The 24,839-nt window shown below is 47.7% G+C and overlaps 1 protein-coding gene across 1 annotated transcript; it reads left to right on the top strand.

Moving 5' to 3' along the window:
* The first annotated feature begins 1,648 nt into the window (after positions 1-1,648).
* LOC121009324 (cysteine-rich hydrophobic domain-containing protein 2-like) lies at positions 1,649-23,664 on the top strand. Its single transcript, XM_040442368.1, has 6 exons — positions 1,649-1,880; positions 12,926-12,980; positions 18,078-18,233; positions 18,443-18,499; positions 18,869-18,928; positions 22,498-23,664. Exons 1-6 carry the CDS (start codon positions 1,705-1,707, stop codon positions 22,546-22,548), a joined length of 555 nt encoding a protein of 184 aa, XP_040298302.1. The 5' UTR covers positions 1,649-1,704; the 3' UTR covers positions 22,549-23,664.
* The last annotated feature ends 1,175 nt before the right edge of the window (positions 23,665-24,839 follow it).

Raw genomic sequence — 24,839 nt, 5'->3', positions numbered from 1 at the left:
TACTCTCACAAAGTTTGTACAGCTTCACGCCATACCTCGCCCGCTTAGAGGGAACACACTGGCGGAAAATGAGTCTCCCCTTGAACGCAATGAGAGACTCTTAAACCGTGACCTCCCTTCCAGGTACATAGGCCTGTACAAATTCACCTTGGGGGGACATGCTGCATTATCTGAATAATGCAGGCATTTCCGGATGGCCTCAAAAAGGGGTACATGTCATGGCCGTACTGTAAAGTGGGGTCTGGTAGAGGACGTCCCCACTCCAGTAATGCCTGACACTAGGTTTTTTGACTAGGCCCATGTGCAGCACGAGGCCCCACTGAGCCAAAAAGGAGCCCGGGTGTTGAGCAACAAACTGTTGGGCGTACAGGTTTATTTGCTCCACCATTAGATTTACAAAGTGGTCACTGAAAAAAAGACTAAAGTAGTCGTATTCAGTAAAGCCCACTGTCGAAATCTGGATTCCTGGTTGGCCTTCAAAATCAGGAATCATGGGCTCAAAACGCTCTGGGGTACACCAGACAAGTTCACCGGCAGGGGGCTCCGGTGGATTTAACTGGTGGGCCGGAAAACTAGTACGAGCCCCAGAGCTGCAATCAGAAAAGTATTTTTTTTCCTTCTACTAACTTTCCCTTTATATCCCTGCCTAACCTAACCTGTCCCCAACCACCTCATTGCACAGATGGGGGGTGCTGGGGGACAGATGGGGTGCTGGGCACAGATGGGGTGATCCCTGGACAGATGGGGGTGCTGGCTGAAGATCAATGTGCAGCGCTCCTCTCTCTTCGGCTCCCCGTTGTGAAAAGGAGGAGGAGAGGAGCGCTGCTCTAATTTGAAATACCCGCCCCTGCAGCTGACCAATCAGAGCCGATCCTGAGAGGTGATGTCACATCACCTCTCAGGATGGTGATTGGTGGTGTATTATCACACCACCGATCACCATCCTGTTCCGGGTTACCGGGTCACCAGAGACCAAATAACTCGGAAAGGCAGCAAACCGCAGGTCTGAATTGACCTGCGCTTTGCTGCGATCGCCGACATGGGGGGGGTCACAGGACCCACCGGCGCATTGTCCCCGGGTGCCTTCTCAATGATCTGAGCAGGCGCGGCGGTGATCGGAAATACACAGAGATTTAGCTAAAGTTCTTATCAGCTGTATTCAGGATCATGATCCCTGACAAGTAGAGGAGGAGGAGGAGGCAGCGCTTTACCTCAGTGTTGTAAAGTTACTTGTCCTCATGTGTGATCAGGACAGGTTTTGTGTGAACTAATGGGACAGCGGCCATTTTGTTTCCCCCAATGATTGCTCCCCGAACAAAACGAGCCATTATTCATAATGAAAGGTATTTGAGAATATTTTTATAATAAAGTAATATATATGTATTTTCATTTTCTTAATTCCCGGAGAACCCCTTTCTAGTGAGACGTCTGAGGTGGGGATACTTGTATGGTTGGCTGGTCTTAAAGTGACATCATTTGGATGCTGCAAAATGAAAGTTCACAAAAACTTTACAGTGTCTGAAAACATAAACCTTTTTTTTTAACCAAAATCCGACTACATCTTCGCGCAAGTTGGCTCCATCTGAACGCTGCCTTGACAGCCCAGACTCGTCCTACATTGGCCGCCTTGTCTTTCCTTAGGGCCAGCCCCGCCCACTGTCACGTGACACCCCCGCACTCCGAGCTCCGTGTTGTGGTGACGTCATGAGCGTCTTGCTTCCCAACATGGCGGACTTTGATACCATATACGAGTTAGATGAGGAAGAGGAGGAGGATGGCGACGACCGGGAAACGGGCTCCGGCCGAGTGGTGGATGAAGAGCACTTGCTTAGATACGCACCGGATCCGGTGGTGGTGAGGGGAGCCGGACACATTACCGTGTAAGAGACAGGGGGAGTTACAGATTTGTGGGGCAGTCTACGTCTGTGGAGCAGGCCTGTGTGGAGGCACTTGTCTGCTGGAGTGACGGTACCGCCTGCATTCTTCTGTGTGAACAGTGGCGCTCTGGGGGAGAACCGCCGTCATAACCATGCTGGTCCTGTACCCCCACGTGACCTGACCTTTATATGAGGGCCCTGTACCCCACGTGACCTGACCTTTACATGAGGCACCCCACACCCGACCTGACCTTTACATGAGGCACCCCACACCCGACCTGACCTTTACATGAGGCACCCCACACCCGACCTGACCTTTACATGAGGCACCCCACACCCGACCTGACCTTTACATGAGGCACCCCACACCCGACCTGACCTTTACATGAGGCACCCCACACCCGACCTGACCTTTACATGAGGCACCCCACACCCGACCTGACCTTTACATGAGGCACCCCACACCCGACCTGACCTTTACATGAGGCACCCCACACCCGACCTGACCTTTACATGAGGCACCCCACACCCGACCTGACCTTTACATGAGGCACCCCACACCCGACCTGACCTTTACATGAGGCACCCCACACCCGACCTGACCTTTACATGAGGCACCCCATACCCGAACTGACCTTTACATGAGGCACCCCATACCCGAACTGACCTTTACATGAGGCACCCCACACCCGACCTGACCTTTACATGAGGCACCCCACACCCGACCTGACCTTTACATGAGGCACCCCACACCCGACCTGACCTTTACATGAGGCACCCCACACCCGACCTGACCTTTACATGAGGCACCCCACACCCGACCTGACCTTTACATGAGGCACCCCACACCCGACCTGACCTTTACATGAGGCACCCCACACCCGACCTGACCTTTACATGAGGCACCCCACACCCGACCTGACCTTTACATGAGGCACCCCACACCCGACCTGACCTTTACATGAGGCACCCCACACCCGACCTGACCTTTACATGAGGCACCCCACACCCGACCTGACCTTTACATGAGGCACCCCACACCCGACCTGACCTTTACATGAGGCACCCCACACCCGACCTGACCTTTACATGAGGCACCCCACACCCGAACTGACCTTTACATGAGGCACCCCACACCCGACCTGACCTTTACATGAGGCACCCCACACCCGACCTGACCTTTACATGAGGCACCCCACACCCGACCTGACCTTTACATGAGGCACCCCACACCCGACCTGACCTTTACATGAGGCACCCCACACCCGACCTGACCTTTACATGAGGCACCCCATACCCGACCTGACCTTTACATGAGGCACCCCATACCCGACCTGACCTTTACATGAGGCACCCCACACCCGACCTGACCTTTACATGAGGCACCCCACACCCGACCTGACCTTTACATGAGGCACCCCACACCCGACCTGATCTTTACATGAGGCACCCCACACCCGAACTGACCTTTACATGAGGCACCCCACACCCGACCTGACCTTTACATGAGGCACCCCACACCCGACCTGACCTTTACATGAGGCACCCCACACCCGACCTGACCTTTACATGAGGCACCCCACACCCGACCTGACCTTTACATGAGGCACCCCACACCCGACCTGACCTTTACATGAGGCACCCCACACCCGACCTGACCTTTACATGAGGCACCCCACACCCGACCTGACCTTTACATGAGGCACCCCACACCCGACCTGACCTTTACATGAGGCACCCCACACCCGACCTGACCTTTACATGAGGCACCCCACACCCGACCTGACCTTTACATGAGGCACCCCACACCCGACCTGACCTTTACATGAGGCACCCCACACCCGACCTGACCTTTACATGAGGCACCCCACACCCGACCTGACCTTTACATGAGGCACCCCACACCCGACCTGACCTTTACATGAGGCACCCCACACCCGACCTGACCTTTACATGAGGCACCCCACACCCGACCTGACCTTTACATGAGGCACCCCACACCCGACCTGACCTTTACATGAGGCACCCCACACCCGACCTGACCTTTACATGAGGCACCCCACACCCGACCTGACCTTTACATGAGGCACCCTATTCCTGTACCCTGTGTGACCTGACCTTTATTTGAGGCACCCCTGTACGTGACCTTTACATGAGGCACCCCTATTCCTGTACCCCGTGTGACCTGACCTTTATTTGAGGCACCCCTGTACCCATACCCTATGTGACCTGTATAGGATATCCCCTCCATAACTGTATCCCATTTGACCTCACCTGTATAGGAGTCACTACATAGATTTGTGCCTCATGTGACCCTGTATCACCAATCTGTGGGGGCCCAGTGAATGTGTGATGAATGTTTGTGGCCAGATTCTCCTGTGAAGGTGCTTTGTCAGCAGTTTTGGCCAGGACTGCAGCTGAACAAGGGGCTGGACAGAGTAGGACAAAACCACATTTACTCAGAATATGAACTTTTATTCTACCAGTTCTCCGGTGACAACGGCGTTTTCCTGAGTGCCAGCCGCTGGCCCACCTAAGCTAAGAATTCATACTTGCCTGCTCCCTGCCGCTCCGGTGTCTCCATGTGGCGGTGTCCTCCATGTTTACTTCTGGCACAGCATGGGGATGGTCACATGATCCTCTGCAGCCAATGACTGGCTTCAGCAGTAACTATGCTGCTGTGAGACACCGGAGTCAGAGTGGTGGACCAGAATGGCGGAGAGCAGGTATGAATCCTTAGCTTAGTGGGTCAGGCTGCTGGCACTTAATAAAATGTCATTATTACCGGAGAACTCTTTTTAAAGGGGTTGTCCCATATTAGATGAATACTTTCACAGGAGCGGTAAATGAGAGAAATACCTACCATTTTCCTTCCCTGCTTTGTGCTCTGCTCCTGCCTCACTGACGTCATCCTCCTGGCTGCAGCAGTTGTTCCGTACACATGTCCCCACCGAGCAGCAGTGTACAGAACACGTGGTATGTAAGGGACGTCACCACTGCAGTCAGGAGAACAAATTCTGCCGGGGAGGACTAGAGCACGGTGGTGGAAGTGACAGGGGAGAAACGGGGTTAATTTGACTTAATTTTTTACTTATCGTCCTTGTGAAAGTATTTATTTAACTTGGCATTTGCTGGAGCAGAATCTGGCTGAATAAAACTTCATATTCTCACTACTCCTGATAATAAAAGTTCTTTAAAAAAAAAAAAGTATATTTGTACTGCTATCTCCTACCCAGTGCTGTCAGCAGTTTTGTATGGTCAAAACTGCTGACCGGTGCTGGAGTTCGATATTGATGGCCTATCCTCAAGATATCTGATCAGCAGGGGTCCGTCCGACACCCATCACCCTCCCCTGTCAGCTCTGTGAAGAGGCTGCAACACTTTGGAGACGGCTTACCAAGCACAGTGCTGTACAATGTACAGGGTAAGAATGAAATTGGATAACCTATCAAAGACTGAGCCTAATAAAGGGGCACACCCAAGAAAATCAGATAAACCTACAAAAGATTGTATCATTTTTAGTAGTATTTAACCACTTGCCATCTGGGCCATTTGCCCCCTTCCTGACCAGGCCAAATTTTGCAAAACTGACCTATCTCACTTTATGTGGTAATAACTTTGGAACGCCTTTACTTATCCAAGTCATTCAGAGATTGTTTTCTCGTGACACATTGTACTTCATGATAGTCATAAATTTGAGTCAATATATTTCACCTTTATTTATGAAAAAATCCCAAATTTACCAAAAATTTAGAAAAATTTGCAATTTTCTAAATTTCAATTCCTCTGCTTTTTAAACAGAAAGTGATACCTCATAAAATATTTATTACTTAACATTCCCCATATGTCTACTTTATGTTGGCATCATTTTGGAAATGTCATTTTATTTTTTTAGGACGTTAGAAGGCTTAGAAGTTTAGAAGCAATTCTTCACATTTTTAAGAAAATTGCCAAAACCCACTTTTTAAGGACCAGTTCAGGTCTGAAGTCACTTTGTGGGGCCTACATAGTGGATACCCCCATAAATGACCCCATTGTAGAAACTACACCCCTCAAGTTACTTAAAACCGATTTTACAAACTTTGTTAACCCTTTAGGCGTTCCACAAGAATTAAAGGAAAATGGAGATCAAATTTTAAAATTTTACTTTTTTGGAAGATTTTCCATTTTAATCCAATTTCTTCTTTAACACATCGATGGTTAACAGCCAAACAAAACTCAATATTTATTACCCAGATTCTGCAGTTTACAGAAACACCCCACATGTGGTCATAAACTGCTGTATGGGCACATGGCAGGGCGCAGAAGAAAAGGAACTCCACATGGCTTTTAGATGCCATGTCCCATTTGAAGCCCCCCTGATGCACCCTTACAGTAGAAACTCCCAAAAAGTGACCCCATTTAGGAAACTAGGTAATAAGGTGCCAGTTTTATTGGTACTATTTTTGGGTACATATGATTTTTTGATCATTAATTATAACACTTTATGGGGCAAGGTGACCAAAAAATGTGTTGTTTTAGCACAGTTTTTATTTATTTATTTTTAAAGCGTTCACTTGAGGGGTTCAGTCAAGTGACATTTTTATAGAGCAGATTGTTACGGACGTGGCGATACCTAATATGTATACTTTTTCTTATTTATTAAAGTTTTACCCAATAATAGCCTTTTTGAAACAAAAAAATTATGTTTTAATGTGTCCATGTTCTGAGAGCTATAGTTTTTTTATTTTTTGAGAGATTTTCTTATGTAGGGGCTCATTTTTTGCGGGATGAGGTGACGGTTTTATTGGTACCATTTTGTGGGACATACGCCTTTTTGATCACTTGGTGTTGCACCTTTTGTGATGTAAGGTGACAAAAATTGCTTGTTTTGACACAGTTTTTATTTTTTTATTTTTACGGTGTTCACCCGAGAGTTTAGTTCATGTGATATTTTTATAGAGCTCTTTTTTACGGATGCGGCAATACCTAATATGTATACTTTTTTTTATTTATTTCACTTTAACACAATTATAGCATTTTTTAAACCAAAAAAATGATGTTTTAGTGTCTCCATGTTCTAAGAGCTATAGTTTTTTTATTTTTTGAGAGATTTTCTTATGTAGGGGCTCATTTTTTGCGGGATGAGGTGACGGTTTTATTGGTACCATTTTGTGGGACATACGCCTTTTTGATCACTTGGTGTTGCATCTTTTGTGATGTAAGGTGACAAAAATGGCTTTTTTTGACAGTTATTTATTTTTATTTTTTATGGTGATTATTGGACTGGGTCTATTATGTGATATATTTATAGAGCCGACCGTCACGGACGCGGCAATACCAAATATGTCTATTTTATTTTATTTTTTCTGTTTTTTTTATTATTTTTTTTATTCCTTACTTGGGGAATTTTTTTTTTTACATGTGAAAACGTAATTTATTTATTTTTTACATATTATTTATTTATTTTTTATTTTACACTTTGCGTCCCCCATAAGGTCATACAAGACCTCTGGGGGACATTTAACTTCACTTTTTTTTTTTTTTCTTTTCACTGTTGATTTCTCCTATAACTGGGGCTGACATAGTAGCCCCAGTTACAGGAGAAATGCACCCCCAGAGAGGCTATACAGCAGAATACAGAGCTGTACAGCCTCACAGCAGGGCTGATCAAGGTCTCTGAAAGACCTGACAGCTCCTGCACTCTCCCGGCTCAGACAGTCACATGTCTTGGAGATCGTGCTGATTAGACTCCAGTGAAAACAGCTGCTGGGTGAGTGAGTGTAAATGTTCCGATCTCTCTCTCCTGCTAGCACTAATGAGAGGGAGACAGTTCAAGCCTCTCTGAGCGCTGTAACTGCAGATTACAGCGCTCACAACACATGCTGCTGATTTGTCTCCAGTGTAAACAGCTGCTGGGGGATCGCTGGTGGAGTATGAATGTACCGATCTCCCTCTCCTGCCAGCGCTACAGAGAGGGAGACGGTAGAAGCATTTCAGAGCGCTGTAACTGGAAATTACAGCGCTCACATGCCCTGGAGACCATGCTGATCGGTCTCCAGGGCTTACAGTTAAGAATTACGATCGCGATGCCTACTTTAAATACCGATCTCCCTCTCTGACTGGCAGTAATAAGAGGGAGATGGTAGATGCATTTGTGATCGCTCTGACTGCTTGTCAGAGCGATCAAAAGCCTGGAGACCAGCAAAAAAGGTCTCAGGGTAAAGCTCCATGTTCTTGGCTGTCAGGAGGGAGCTTAGTCACTGAGTTTCTATGTACAGAGGCAGAGCACAGGAGGGAAAGCTGCAGGACGTTTTAAAACGTGCTATCAGAAATAGAGATCCCCCTCCTGGACGTTTATAGTCAATGGGCAGACGGGAGGTGGTTAATAAAGGATATATTCATTACTTTTTGTGTCTGTTTTTGTTGCATTTGCACCACTGTCTTTTGTAGATTTATCTGATTGTACAGGGTAAGTCAAAATGAACCCTTTTATTTCGGAAACGAAAGGGAAAATGAAATATCTGTATATCCCAGCAAGTAATGGGTGAGGGGTCTTATCTTTTAGGTTTTGTCCAGAACATGGCCGCATCTTCAAAGCCACCATATTGGATGAGGGCAAATTTTTCCAATGGGAAGGGGGTCATGTAGCGCATCAAGGAAGACCAGAGTTTTCTCAGAAATTGATTGCCACAATAACATTTGCAATATCTCTTGTGGTTAAAAAGTTATCAACCCAGAAAGTTATATCCAGGAACGTTCCCTGTGATGCACAGCTATTTGACGTGTTCAATGTGTTGTCCCTGGTGCTGAACACAGAACTTTGAAATTTTCACATTTCTTTGTTGATAATTTTTGAACCACAAGTGATATTACAATTCTGATTGAGGCAATCTATTTCTGAGAAAATCCTGGTCGCTTCCATATGCTAAATGACCCTCTTCCCATTGGAAATAACACCTGTACAAGTGTCATAGACGCCTGTTCAGGCCATTTTACTGCCTGGAAAAAGTCTAAGCCGTACCGATACGCCTTAGACTTTTCCCTGCCATTCATCAGCGCAGTGATGCCAACCCCCTCAGAGCAACAGTGGCCTCAGTGGTGCCGACCCCCTGAACGCAGCAGTGGCCTCAGTGGTACCCGACCCCCTCAGAGCAACAGTGGCCTCAGTGGTGCCGACCCCCTCAGCGCAGCAGTGGCCTCAGTGGTACCCGACCCCCTCAGCGCAGCAGTGGCCTCAGTGGTACCCGACCCCCTCAGCGCAGCAGTGGCCTCAGTGGTACCCGACCCCCTCAGCGCAGCAGTGGCCTCAGTGGTACCCGACCCCCTCAGCGCAGCAGTGGCCTCAGTGGTACCCGACCCCCTCAGCGCAGCAGTGGCCTCAGTGGTACCCGACCCCCTCAGCGCAGCAGTGGCCTCAGTGGTACCCGACCCCCTCAGCGCAGCAGTGGCCTCAGTGGTACCCGACCCCCTCAGCGCAGCAGTGGCCTCAGTGGTACCCGACCCCCTCAGCGCAGCAGTGGCCTCAGTGGTACCCGACCCCCTCAGCGCAGCAGTGGCCTCAGTGGTACCCGACCCCCTCAGCGCAGCAGTGGCCTCAGTGGTACCCGACCCCCTCAGCGCAGCAGTGGCCTCAGTGGTACCCGACCCCCTCAGCGCAGCAGTGGCCTCAGTGGTACCCGACCCCCTCAGCGCAGCAGTGGCCTCAGTGGTACCCGACCCCCTCAGCGCAGCAGTGGCCTCAGTGGTACCCGACCCCCTCAGCGCAGCAGTGGCCTCAGTGGTACCCGACCCCCTCAGCGCAGCAGTGGCCTCAGTGGTACCCGACCCCCTCAGCGCAGCAGTGGCCTCAGTGGTACCCGACCCCCTCAGCGCAGCAGTGGCCTCAGTGGTACCCGACCCCCTCAGCGCAGCAGTGGCCTCAGTGGTACCCGACCCCCTCAGCGCAGCAGTGGCCTCAGTGGTACCCGACCCCCTCAGCGCAGCAGTGGCCTCAGTGGTACCCGACCCCCTCAGCGCAGCAGTGGCCTCAGTGGTACCCGACCCCCTCAGCGCAGCAGTGGCCTCAGTGGTACCCGACCCCCCTCAGCGCAGCAGTGGCCTCAGTGGTACCCGACCCCCCTCAGCGCAGCAGTGGCCTCAGTGGTACCCGACCCCCCTCAGCGCAGCAGTGGCCTCAGTGGTACCCGACCCCCCTCAGCGCAGCAGTGGCCTCAGTGGTACCCGACCCCCCTCAGCGCAGCAGTGGCCTCAGTGGTACCCGACCCCCCTCAGCGCAGCAGTGGCCTCAGTGGTACCCGACCCCCCTCAGCGCAGCAGTGGCCTCAGTGGTACCCGACCCCCCTCAGCGCAGCAGTGGCCTCAGTGGTACCCGACCCCCCTCAGCGCAGCAGTGGCCTCAGTGGTACCCGACCCCCCTCAGCGCAGCAGTGGCCTCAGTGGTACCCGACCCCCCTCAGCGCAGCAGTGGCCTCAGTGGTACCCGACCCCCCTCAGCGCAGCAGTGGCCTCAGTGGTACCCGACCCCCCTCAGCGCAGCAGTGGCCTCAGTGGTACCCGACCCCCCTCAGCGCAGCAGTGGCCTCAGTGGTACCCGACCCCCCTCAGCGCAGCAGTGGCCTCAGTGGTACCCGACCCCCCTCAGCGCAGCAGTGGCCTCAGTGGTACCCGACCCCCCTCAGCGCAGCAGTGGCCTCAGTGGTACCCGACCCCCCTCAGCGCAGCAGTGGCCTCAGTGGTACCCGACCCCCCTCAGCGCAGCAGTGGCCTCAGTGGTACCCGACCCCCCTCAGCGCAGCAGTGGCCTCAGTGGTACCCGACCCCCCTCAGCGCAGCAGTGGCCTCAGTGGTACCCGACCCCCCTCAGCGCAGCAGTGGCCTCAGTGGTACCCGACCCCCCTCAGCGCAGCAGTGGCCTCAGTGGTACCCGACCCCCCTCAGCGCAGCAGTGGCCTCAGTGGTACCCGACCCCCCTCAGCGCAGCAGTGGCCTCAGCTAAATTTGCTATTTATGCATGGAAGACAGTTCTAGATACTAGTCATGATTTCCCTGCATAAATAGCAACCCCTTAATGTTATACAGTCCTTCGTATTAACTATTTGAATTACTGTAACTTTCGTACTCCCTCATCGGCTGAAAATACTCCTCAAAAATGGTAAGAGGAGTATCTTTACTCTTCCAGAACAAATGTAGCGCGACCTCTGCCCTTGATCCAATATGGCGGCCATGTTCTAGACATGGCTTAGAAGATAGGCTCCCTCACTCATTACTTGCTGGGGTATTCAGATATTTCATTTTCTCTTCCGCTTCTCCCTCTGTACAATGGTTGTGCCCTGGCCCTTTCAGATGAATCGGACTGAGCTGCAGATAGGCCGTCCAGCTGAAGAACGTGACATCACTGGCCTAGGAAGAGGCCGCAGCCGTTTGGTGTCAGACCTCTACCGATGAGATATTAAAGGGGTTGTCTCACTTCAGCAAACAAAGAAGTTACCATGTGGAGAAGATTAATACAATCCACTTACTAATGTATTGTTATTCTCCATATTGCTTCCATTGCTGGCTGGATTAATTTTTCCATCACATTATACACTTCTTTGTTTCCATGGTTACGACCACCCTACAATCCATCAGTGATGGTCGTGCTTGCACACTATCGAAAAAATCACTGGCCTATGTGCACTACCACAGTCCCGGCCACAAAATAGGCTGGCGCTTTTTCCTATAGTGTGAAAGCACGACCACCAGTGATGGATTGCAGAGTGGTCGTAATCATGGAGAGTGTATAGTGAGATGGAAAAATGAATCCAGCCAGCAAAGGAAGCAATATGAACAATCATAATACATAAGTGGCTTGTAGTAACTTCCTCTACATAATAAAATGCCATTTGCTGAAGTGAGACAACCCCTTTAATGACGTATCCTGAGGATAGGCCATTATTATTGACCTCATTGACCCTTTAAGTGGATGATTGTGAAAATATTCAGGAATTACCAGAAAACTTAGAGTGCAGGTTTTCTTTATACAGTTGTTAAAGGCAGTAGTATCTGTCCTGAAGGCTTCTTGCATATGACGTATGTATTTTGCGGTCCGCAAAATACATACGATGACGTCCGTGTGCATTCCGGATTTTGCGGAACGGAACAGCTGGCCCCTAATAGAACAGTCTTAGCCTTTTCCGTAATGCGGACAATAATAGGACATGTTCTATTTTTTGTGAAACGGAATGCACATGGAGTACCTTCAGTTTTTTTTGTGGACCCGTTGAAATGATTGGTTTCGCATACGGTCCTCAAAAAAACAGAATGGACACGGAAAGAAGATGCGTTCGTGTGCAAGAAGCCTAAAGGGGTTGGACTATCCTCAGGATAGGAGATCACTAGCTTATCCTCCCCGTAGCTCCGCTGATCATCTGTTCGGGTGCAGCTCCATTGCCAGAAATTGGTGCTGGAACTTCACAGCAGCATCAACATTGTAGTAGACAGTGCTCTTTACTGCAGCACTGCTCACATTCACATCAAAAGCCCTATTTAGCCCATTCAGCCTGGATTCTTTGAAAGTAGACAACCCCTTTAAGGTACATAAAAATATATTCCCTTATTTGTACTGGTCTTCGGTTACTGCCTGCTTTATTATAGCCCAGAGCTGTGTTCATAATTCTGCTGGTTGCTTTTGGAAATGGTCAACGGACACTTGCAATGCGCTTGATATGTGTAACAGATTTAGGCCGAATGCACACAGCCGTGTTCCGCGGCCGAGAGCGGTTCGTGGTATGCCGGGCTGGATTCCTGTTCAGAGCAGGAGCGCACGGCGTCATTGGTTGCTATGACGGCGTGCACTTCATGCCGCCGCTGCACTAGTGTATTACTGTAGTGCAGCGGCGGCATGAAGCGCACAGCGTCATAGCAACCAATGACGCCGTGCGCTCCTGCTCTGAACAGGAATCCAGCCCGGCATACCACGGACCGCTCTCGGCCGCGGAACACGGCTGTGTGCATTCGGCCTCAGTCTTAGATAAAAACCGTGGCTAAGGTTTAACTGGTGAAAACTTGTCTCTTTCTTCTTCCTGTAGATTTGGTTTAAGCAACAAGTTTGATGCAGAGTTCCCTTCTGTCTTAACCGGCAAGGTAGGCATGGTCATACCAATGGTTATATTATTGGGACGATTTCACTTTTGAATGGGGCAGCCCCACGGTATATTGCACAAGAAGAAAGCGTTTCAGCAGCTCCTCTTCCTGACCGTGGATGTACACTGCAATAATCGGGCAGATTATTGGGAACAAACGACCGCCTGTTCCCGAAATCTGCCGTCTAATAGTAAATGCACACAATCAGGATTTATGTGTGGAGAATCCGTGCTGACAATCCGCATCAATTGGTGCAGATTTTCCGCATGTGGATTTTACTCTACCCATTGAAGTGACTGGAAAAATTCTGCATGAAATCTAGTCTGATTTTATTTTTTTCACATGCTTCAGATTTTAAAAACCGCACTGCCGGTCAAAATCCACGCTGAAAAAATCTGCATCGTGTACATGACAAATTCAAATTCTCATAGAACCTACGGTGCATGCAAATCCGCGCACAATTCTGATGGTGAACTTAACGTAAAGGTGCAGCAGATCACCCGATGAATATGTGCCTGCTACTCTGGATGGAGGACAGTCCTGATATGGCCTATTATGATGTCATCTGCAGGATAACCTTTTTCATGTGGACCATGTCATACACAGGGAATCTCTCATTGCAGAGCTGTGTACGAGGACTCCGAAACTGGGAGTCATTTACAAAAGTGCTTGCTCTCTAGATGCCATACTGTGTTATGCCAAGGGCATGACACGGCAAAATAATAAAAAAGCGAGGGCCGAACCTCTGACCTGTAAAGAGATGCTCCAGGTTTAGAGCTGCGTACCGGGATATGTTGTGCTGAAGAGGCATAGCGCTGTTATAAGCTGGACAAGCTGATGGAAATCATAGCCGCTCCCTCCTGCAATGGACGGATCCGTTCAGGTAATACAACCCTCTGCATCCGTTCAGAACGGATCCGTTTGTATTATCTTTAACATGGACAAGACGGAACCGTCTTAAACACCATTGAAAGTCAATGGGGGACAGATCCGTTTTCTATTGTCAGAGAAAACGTATCTGTCCCCATTGACTGACATTGTGTGCCAGGATGGATCTGTTTGGCTCAGTTTCATCAGACGGACAACAAAAGTGTTTTGGTGTCCGCCTCCAAAGCGGAATGGAGACGGAGCGGAGGCAAACTGATGCATTCTGAGCGGATCCTTTTCCATTCAGAATGCAAGCGAATCGGTTTTGGACCGCTTGTGAGAGCCCTGAACGGATCTTGCAAACGGAAAGCCAAAACGCCAGTGTGAAAGTAGCCTTAGACGGGCAGCTAGTCTGCCACCTCTGGCAGTGTAATGCCGATTACCTGATGAATGAGCAAACGCTTATCGTGCAGTCCCAAAGTTTCAACAGGTTTGAAAATACTTGTTTGCTGATGTCTAATCACGATCTGCTGCCGGCAAACAGTGGTCAGAATGGGGACAAGTGATGGCACTGGAGATTGCTCGTCCCCATACATGTAATAACAGTGATTGCCCGGAAGGGACGTCTAATACAGGCTTTAGTTATAGCAGGTAATGGGCACCATGTTACAGATGTATTGTGCGGCTTTATACTGCCACTTCTTTTAGGCTAGGTTTACATTGCTCCGGGTATGTAAGATCACACCAGCTCATTTGCTTTGTAATAAGCTATTTGCACCTCAGTGCCTTTTTATATCCAGGCTTGGTTCTTATGTCATTATGTTTGACGTGAACGTATCCGTAAAGCCCCATCCATCTGGGGGTGTTTTTGGCATTCATCAGAATACTTTTTTCTAGGACTTTATAGTTTATTGTGCTTTGCTGTCCAACTGGGCACCGAACAAATCCTGGTTTGTGTTTCATATTTATATGCAGCGGAAGAAGTGACGTATGCCATTGTAACCCTCCTATCCATAAAACGTCACCGCCTTCTGTCAGAGGTATATATCTCCGATGGAGGGAGAAAACTGAGCCTCCCTGAAAATGCTTGGTGTCATGGCCTGTCCGTAGTTCAGGTGTCACTTAAGTGAGTTCTTGGGCCTAAGGGGAAGACGCAGCAGTTTCCTGTTGTAATACTCTCCACAATCGCACATTGTACGACTCCGCCGGCAGTTCAGAAGTCATAAAGTTCCCCTGGTGTTGTCCGCTGAGATGCAGGTGATTGATAGGGCCATAATAGCCACTCTTGGCTTTCTGAGGCCAGACTGAGCCTGCTGGGTTTTGCTTAGTTCTCCTCTGTTTGCTGCCCTGGCTGTATCCTGTCATAAAATATTATGGCCCCCTTTTAACAATGTTTAAAAAAAAGAAGATGCCTGGAGGAAATAATGCTGCTTTTCATTGTAGACCAGTACAACCAGAATGAAAACCCTTATCTTCTACTTTAAACAGATGAACAAAAAAAACCTAGAGACATGACCTAGCAAGCGGTCGCTCCCCCCACGACTCTTTTACCAGACCTTGGATTTTTTTCTAACCCTACTGTTTTATTTGAGTAGCTCGGCTCCCCGTAGATCCAGTTCCCTAGCAAGGGAGGGTGAAGCTTCTTTATTATACCTTTGTCTCCAAGTCCATTATTTTGACCTGTGAGAACCCATTGCACTGGAAGGAGCAGGCTTTGAAACTTCTCGACATCTATGTAATAATTGCCTAGGTGGTGGCCATGTGACATTTTGAAATAATGTGATAAGTTTTTCGTGTCATTTTCTTTAATTGTTGCAGAAATATCATTGCACACTGCGGTCATGTAATAAATGTCATCCACAGCTGATTTCTGTGATCACTAAAGGGGTTGTCCGATCTCACCAGGCTTACGGGAATGACCGGTGCTCCGTTGTTTTAGGAACTTCAAATAGCATAGCAGGACAAGCTCACTGGTTAGCACTGGGGTCCTAGGTTCAAATCCGCCACACTGGCCTGCTTGGCCGTTGCCCCTAAGCCTGGCGGCTTGTGCCCGAAGCTTAGGCTACTTTCAGACTCGCGTTTGGTGCGGGTCTGTCATGGATCTGCACAGACAGATCCGTTCAGATAGTACATACGTCTGCATCCGTTCAGAATGGATCCATTTGTATTATCTGTAACATAGCCAAGACGAACACCATTGAAAGTCAATGGAGGACGGATCCGTTTTCTATTGTGTCAGTGAAAACGGATCCATCCCCGTTGACTTACATTGTGTGCCAGGATGGATCCGTTTGACTCAGTTTCGACGGACACCAAAACGCTGCAGGCAGTGTTCTGGTGTCCGTCTCCAAAGCGGAATGGAGACAGATCGGAGGCAAACTGATGCATTCTGAGCGGATCCTTTTCCATTCAGAATGCATTTGGGCAAAACTGATCCGTTTTGGACCGCTTGTGAGAGCCCTGAACGGATCTCCGAAACGGAAAGCCAAAACGCCAGTGTGAAAGTAGCCTTAGTCACATCTTGCCATTTCCACAGTGACACAGTAAAAACCCTTGAACACTTTTTAGAAATGATGTACACCAAACGTGGTCCCGGTATCCCCCTGATTAGTCCACATTTCTGTGACTCTTCAGTCCCAACATGTTTGCTGTTGGATGCGTGCGACCAGACCCATTCTTCAGCCACAGGCAGTGAATCACAGTGCAATGTTAGCCAATGGAGGCTTCTGATGGATGAGTGTGGCCACATACGCCTCCATCAGTGGTCATGTTGAGACCAAGACACTGATGAATTTTGACCTCAACAGGCATAGTTGGGGACCTTACAAATCATGATATCGGTGCAGATCTTCTGAAGACATTGTTAAGTGACCAACCCCTCAAACGGTTAATTCATACCTACTTTGGGGCTTTGTAAGGGGCCCTGTCTCAGATCCTGTAAATTTTGGGCAAAATGGCACAATGTGCTGCACAAAGTTGCCTGGTTAAACGCTGGGCTTTCCTGGGGAAACTCAAACATATTTTTGAAGACTCTTTGACGTCAGTGGTATACATTTTCAGGACATATTTTATCTTTTTGCGGGAATGGACATTTAAACGCAGAAAGCATACGGATGATCCGTGTGCTTTTTTCATATGTCCACAAAAGGCAGACCCATTGAATTTAACAGGTCTGCAAAAAATGTGGATGCAACACGAACGGATTTGTGGACCGCAAAATACATACTGTTGTGTGCATGAGGCCTTATAGTAATTGAGGTTGGGCACATTTTTTATATCCGTTGTGCAGTGGAACAGCGATTGTGTTAGGCTGGGTTCACACGAACGTGTCCGGATTAGTTCCGGATGCGTCCCGGTGTGTTGCGGCAAACCCGCGCGAGTAGGAATGCAATTGCAGTCAGTTTTGACTGCGATTGCGTTCCGATGTTCAGTTTTTATCGCGCGGGTGCAATGTGTTTTGCACGCGCGTGATAAAAAACCGACTGTGGTACCCAGACCCGAACTTCTTCACAGAAGTTCAGGTTTGGGTTCGGTGTTGTGTAGATGTTATTATTTCCCCTTAGAACATGGTTATAAGGGAAAATAATAGCATTCTGAAAACAGAATGCTTAGTAGGTGATCAATTGAGGGTTAAAAAAAATAAAAAAAATTAACTCACCTTCTCCTCTTGTTCGCGTAGTTCTCCCGGTCTTTAGTTCTTTAAAAGATGAACTATGGGCTAAAGGACCTTTTGGTGATGTCAGATCACATGCTCCAATCACATGGTACATAACCATGTTATAAGGGAAAATAATACAGTTTATAGACAGTCACCTAGCAACCATGCGTGAAAATCGCACCGCATCCGCACTTGCTTGCGGATGCTTGCGATTTTCACGCAACCCCATTCACTTCTATGGGGCCTGCGTTGCGTGAAAAACGCAGAATATAAAGCATGCTGCGATTTTCACGCAACGCATAAGTGATGCGTGAAAATCATCGCTCATCTGAACAGCCCCATTGAAATGAATGGGTCCAGATTCAGTGCGGGTGCAATGTGTTCACCTACCGCATTGCACCCGCGCGGAAATCTCGCCCGTGTGAACGCAGCCTTATAGGAGTGAAGTGGGAGCTGTAATCAAAGCCAAAGTGATTTAACATGGGCCGCTGTGTTTTTTTTTTTTTTTTTTTTTTTTTTTTTTTTTTTTAAATAATTGTCATGCTACCAAATCTCGTGCTTTGTGACTGCAGGTTGCCCCTGAAGAGTTTAAAATCAGTATCGGACGTGTGAATACATGCTTGAGGAAGAATCTCCCTCTCAATGTGAAGTGGCTGCTATGTGGCTGTATTTGCTGCTGTTGTACACTAGGCTTAAGTTTGTGGCCGGTTATATGCCTCAACAAAAGGGTAAGTAATTGCACTGGGAGCGCTTTTATAGGGGCGGGTGACCTTACAATTGTTCCGCACCATTCAGCTGAAGAGGTGGAATTGTGCCGTGCATTTTATATCCTGATAATTGCTGTAGAGATAATCGCAGATTTCTAAATGCACACACATACACACCAGTTGATTTTTCTCTTTCTTATAATCTTTTGTTTGTCGCCATGTTTTGCTAGACAAGAAGATCCATTCACAAGCTATTGGACTGGGAGAATAACAGATTATATCACAAGGTAAGTGATCAATATAAAATGTAACTGGTAAGGCTGGATTCACATCATGTTTTTCCCATCCTTTTAATGTATATGGTAAACAGATGCCTCAGACTGATGCCATACAGTGGCATCCTTTCACTATAGAGTTCCATTGTAAAAAAAAAAAATTATATATATATATATATATATATATATATATATATATATATATATATATATATATATATTTTTTACCATACTGCAGGATACAAGAACGTTGTGCGCTTCGTTTTTGTGTCCTTTTTTTTTTTTTTTTCCTCTAACGTATATGTCAAGCTGAGGCATAAAACGTGATGTGAACCCACACAAGGCGCAGTGTCTGATAGTAGGATTCATTTTTCTTCTTAGCTTGGCTTGCACTGGAAACTGAGCAGAAGGAAATGTGAATCAAACAACATGATGGAATATGTGAGTATCCTATTATGCGTTAGAAATAAATTAAAACCTTAATTCCGTCCAAAAAAAAATACATGGGGCAGCTTGACTAATCCAAATTTTTAGACAATGTACACTTAAGACTAGGCAGCCTAAAAATACACCAGATTTATCTGGATGATTAAATTGGTTTAAGTTTATACCGCCTATTAGTTGGCTGACGTTATACCAGAGTGTCTTAAACGCCATCCCTTTCTAGCTTAGATGAGTTGAAGTGTCTAAGGGCCACTTCACACACACGTGCTCTGGGGTTTTTGGCTCACTAAAGACACCATAAAACACACCATAGAAACAACTGACCTTTTTTCTATACTGCATACAGGTTTTATGGCTTTTCTTGGCAGCAATTAAATCTTTTTTTCTAAAGAACTTTGGGAACCATGCTTTTTCTAGTGTTATTTTTCCCCTGTAGAGGAGATGTCAAAACGCCAAATGTCAAAAAAAATGCCAACGCACATGAGGCCTCATTCACATTTCCGTGTCCGTGTCACGTCGGTGGAAAAAAAGCGTTTCATCTGTGCAGGTCCACATCATGAATAAAAGTAGTGCATGTACCGTGATTATTTTATTTTTTAATGACCCACGGTCAGTAAAAGAAAATACTGAAATGTGAACAGGCACATTTAAATGAATGGGTACGTGTGCTGTCCGCAGAAAATGCGGACAGCACATGTCAGTGAAAAAGGGAAATGTGAACGAGGCCTGACCCCATCCTAACGGAAGTTCGCTGGCAGGGGCTGGAAGTGCAGGGAAGACAGCCCAGTAGCCATATATCCTGAATGGAGCAATGGGGAGCAGGGAGAATTAGACAAAACAGTCCTGAAAACCCCTTAGTGACCAGCAATACCAGTGGCCTGGTAGAAGTGCTGCACAGGCCTCCCATGAGAGCCAGGCTCCTGCTCAGTTGCAACCAAGGCATCAAAGTGGTTTAGACGGAGCGAGCTCCCTCTGTCTCCCATAGGCACCCTGCTAATGAGATTGTGGGGTTCAGTGTGTTGGCTGAATCAAGGCCTGCCTGCATGTATTCCCATCAGCTTGCTGGTGACGGTCAGTGTAGCACTGAAAGTATAATACTCTGCACTGCATAGTCAGTACAGGGTATTATAGAAGCAATCAAAAGACTGCCTGTTAAGGTATCCTTCTGGGACAAGTGAATGGTTGGTTTAAAAAAATAAAAATAAAAAACATATTTGATATTGCCATGACCCAGCTACATTGATAAAAAAGTTATAGCTTTTGGAACGCGATGATGTAAAAAATTAAATAAATTGCTTGGTTGTTAAAGCCCAAAACAGGCTGGTCGCTAAGTGGTTAAGGGTTGCCCAAATACAGCAATGGTCACTTTTAGTAGTGTTTCAGCTTCCAGCCTCAGACGCATAGCCGGGAATGATGGGATGCTGTGCCTGTAATCTTCCTCAAGCATTTCGGACAGAATCTGAGAATATTTGGAAGAGCAACAATTGCTCCAACTCTGCAATGTTATCACAGAATCCACCCATCCTCTTTCGGTTCTCCATAGACATTAGATTTTATCACAATGACGAGAATCTGCGTAGAAAACTCTATGGCCAGCTTTCCTCTTATGCAGGCTGGTGCGGTAAGCTGCTAGGTTGCAGAACTTTTCAGGATTTCTCCTTAGAAAATGATCTATGGTCACTAGAGACTAGGGGTGGGCGATATAGACGATATGCGATATAAATTTGTGCCACGATATGGATTTTGAGCATATCGCCTATATCGCCGGACCGCGATATGATCGCGCTCTCTGCGCGCACCATCTTCTCCTGAGCCGGCACACTGGGCACAGTGGAGAAGGAGAGAGCCACTGTGCGCGGCTGCCGCTGACCACCAATGACAAGAGGAGGAAAGGAGGGACTGACTGTAAATCATTGAGTTTTCACGATCTCAGTGAGCGCGTGAAAACTCAAATCCGATGGTATATTCTAACCCCCAGCGGTTCCCATGGTGACAGGGACGCTTGCCTGGGAGTTAGAACATACAGGGCCACGCCGCTGACAGTAGAACATTTAAAAACTAATCAGTAACTTTAACTTTATTCATTGGTGATCTCTTTACTGTATACCTTACTAGGTCTTAGCTCCGGTAACAGCAGGCAGTGTGGGCAGGCGGCGCTCACTCACTGACGTCACGCGCCTGCTCCTCCCACTAGGCGGCGCAGGCGCGTGACGTCAGTGAGTGAGCGCCGCCCCCCCCGCACTGCCTGCTGTTATCGGAGCTAAGACCTAGTAAGGTATACAGTAAAGAGATCACCAATGAATAAAGTCAAAGTTACTGATTAGTTTTTAAATGTATTCCTGTGAGCGTCGGGGAGGGGGGGGGGGGATCTGTGGATGGCACCGTTTAGGGGAAGGGGGGGGGGTGTCTGTGGATGGCACCGTTTAGGGGGGGGGGATCTGTGGATGGCACCGTTTAGGGGGGGGGGATCTGTGGATGGCACCGTTTAGGGGGGGGGGGTCTGTGGATGGCACCGTTTAGGGGGGGGGGATCTGTGGATGGCACCGTTTAGGGGGGGGGGATCTGTGGATGGCACCGTTTAGGGGGGGGGGATCTGTGGATGGCACCGTTTAGGGGGGGGGGATCTGTGGATGGCACCGTTTAGGGGGGGGGGATCTGTGGATGGCACCGTTTAGGGGGGGGGGATCTGTGGATGGCACCGTTTAGGGGGGGGGGATCTGTGGATGGCACCGTTTAGGGGGGGGGGATCTGTGGATGGCACCGTTTAGGGGGGGGGGATCTGTGGATGGCACCGTTTAGGGGGGGGGGGATCTGTGGATGGCACCGTTTAGGGGGGGGGGGGATCTGTGGATGGCACCGTTTAGGGGGGGGGGGGATCTGTGGATGGCACCGTTTAGGGGGGGGGGGATCTGTGGATGGCACCGTTTAGGGGGGGGGGGGGATCTGTGGATGGCACCGTTTAGGGGGGGGGGGGGGATCTGTGGATGGCGCCGTTTAGGGGAGGGGGGGGGATCTGTGGATGGCGCCGTTTAGGGGAGGGGGGGGGATCTGTGCATGGCACCGTTTAGGGGAGGGGGGGGATCTGGGGATGGCATCGTTTAGGGGAGGGGGGGATCTGGGGATGGCATCGTTTAGGGGAGGGGGGGATCTGGGGATGGCATCGTTTAGGGGAGGGGGGGGGATCTGGGGATGGCACCATTTAGGGGAGGGGGATCAGCTCCCTGCTGCTGTGTGCACAAAGCACAGGGCAGCAGGGAGAGTGTAAAGTCCTATTCACCCTAATAGAGCTCTATTAGGGTGAATATGACAAGGGTTCTACGTTCTAGCCCTTAAGGAGACTAATAGTTATTAAATAAAATGTAAAAAAAAGATTAAACACGCCCCCCCAAATATAGAAAACAATATATCGCCCACCCCTACTAGAGACTAAGTGAATATTTTACAAATCTCGCCCACCTGCTGTTGAAGAAATGCCACCGATTTCACCGCTGTCAGCATAGTAGGGGTGATATCCGCATGTAGCGTGCGCTATTTGTTAATGCTCTTTTTATCCATTTCTTTTCCAGGTCATACTAATAGAATTCTTACCAAAGTATCCTATCTTTCGACCGGACTGAAGAAAGACTGCCCCCCCACTTCATTTCATGTTTTTGTTACCTGTCATTCCTACCCTTAGTGCCTTTTTAGATGGTTTTGGGAAGGAAAGGTCTACTGTACACGTGGTGTGTTTCGAAAAACACAGCAGGAGGTCTTTTGTATCGCTGTATGGTAACCTAACAGAGTGGTATTTTTTATTCTGTGTAGAAAAGAACAAAATTTGCACACTTATTTTTTTATGTTTAAGGGAAGCTTTCTGTGTTGCACTTCATTTTACCCCGTGTGGTGAAAACGTGTCAAGCGGCGTGCGTCACTGCAGCCACAGGGGTGGCATATATATATATAATGTGTGTGTGTTTACATAGTATGTATATATGTTTATACACATCCCTATATGTAGTGAAGGTAGGGGTGTACATTAGTGCTGCTTTAAATCTAGCTTGTTGCCTTACTGTTCCTACGTCTTTGATTTACTAGTGCTTACCTAGCTCCCGGTGTCAGTCCGTTGCCTGTCGTGCAGAGGTGACGCCTGTCTCTCTCCGCCTGTCCCAGCTGGTCATGCAGCAGCTTCACACTGACTACAAGTCCTTCAATTTTCAATATCCTTTCTGGTCTAAAGGGTTAGACTTTATGTATTTTTGGGACGGATCTATCTATAGAAGCGAACATTTCTTATATTCTACGTGATTTGATGTGTCAATGCGTCAAATTTAAATATACATATATAAATATATACTGCAAGCCGCAACAGATATATTTAACCAAAAACTGTATATATTGCCTTTTTCAGAACTGCAAGTATTATACTTATGTTTACAGAATGTAATATAGCCGTTACTATGTTGCCAATGATTCTGCATCAGTTCTACAAATACACGCAGGCTCGCTTGATTGTATGAACCATTTCTCTCATTTTTAGGTTGAACTGAACCATGTCTTGCATTGCTTTGTGCTGCTGGTCTCTCGTCTGCAGATCTAACAGTCCCTTTGTGATAAAGCCATATCAGTTGGATGTAGGAGGGTGAGGGACACTCTGACTTGCACTTCTAAGGGTACTTTCACACTAGCGTTATTCTTTTCCGGCATTGAGTTCCGTCCTAGGGGCTCCATACTGGAAAAGAACTGATCCGTTATATCCCCATGCATTCTGAATGGAGAGCAATCCGTTCATGATGCATCAGGATGTCTTCAGTTCAGTCTTTTTGACTTTTCAGGACGGAGATAATACCGCAGAATGCTACAGTTTTATCTCCGTCCAAAATTCTGGAACACTTGGCACTTTTCCCATTGAAATGCATTAATGCCCCGAGTGCTCCGGCATTGCGGTCTGCGCATGCTCAGACCGGAAAAAAAAAAAAAAATGTCGGATCTGTTTTTACGGATGACACTGGAGAGACTGATCCGGCATTTCAATGCATTTGTCATACGGATCAGGATCCTGATCCGTCTGACAAATACCATCAGTTTGTGTCTGTATGCCTGCCGGAATCCCCTGCCGCAAGTGTGAAAGTACCCTAAACAGTGTATGTAGTGGACAGACTTTTTCTATGCCCTGTAAATGAGTACATCTTTGGCACCCTACAAACTGTTTGTGTTGGGGACACTGTGGGTATATTCCCGTTTGACAAAATGTTTCTGTGACTGAAAATGCCTTCCGTAAACGTGATTGGTATTGTTTTGAAGCGTGTGCTTGGGTTTCTCCAACCCCGATTTAGGCCACCTGCGCACGTTACAAAATACATGTGCTTTTTCCGTGCAGAAAAAACGCAGTAACAACAAAGTGTATGAGATTACACAAATCTCATGCACACTTAGCAGATTTTTTTCTGTGTGGGAATTGACTTGCCATACGGAATTCTAAAATCGCAGAATGTCAGTTGTTTGTGGGTTTAGCTACAGATTCCATTTCCAATGAAGGGTGACATCTGTTACAACAAAAACCGATGTTAGAAATTGCGGATATGTAGCACATAAAACCACTCGAGTGCAGGCAGCCTTAAATGAATGGACAGTTGCAGAGGTTTTTGCAACAAATCTTCCACATGTGAAAATACCATAAGAATATACTGACACGTACGTGATTTTGCTCATGACAAATCCAGTGCATTTGTAAAAGATTCCACAACAGAAATCCAAGACTGACACTCAGATTTCTGGTGCCGATGTGATGGCAGATCCAAACAAGGATTAATCCCATTCAATTCCATATGGAATCCGCAACTAGAATGAACTGGATGTAGGGCCGCAGCTATCGATTATTTTAGTAATCAAGTATACTACCGATTTAATCGAGTAATCTGATAAGAATCAG

Source organism: Bufo bufo, chromosome 8 (genome assembly GCF_905171765.1).
Source record: "Bufo bufo chromosome 8, aBufBuf1.1, whole genome shotgun sequence".
Lineage (NCBI taxonomy): Eukaryota > Metazoa > Chordata > Amphibia > Anura > Bufonidae > Bufo > Bufo bufo.
This window is presented reverse-complemented; position numbering and strand designations above follow the sequence as displayed.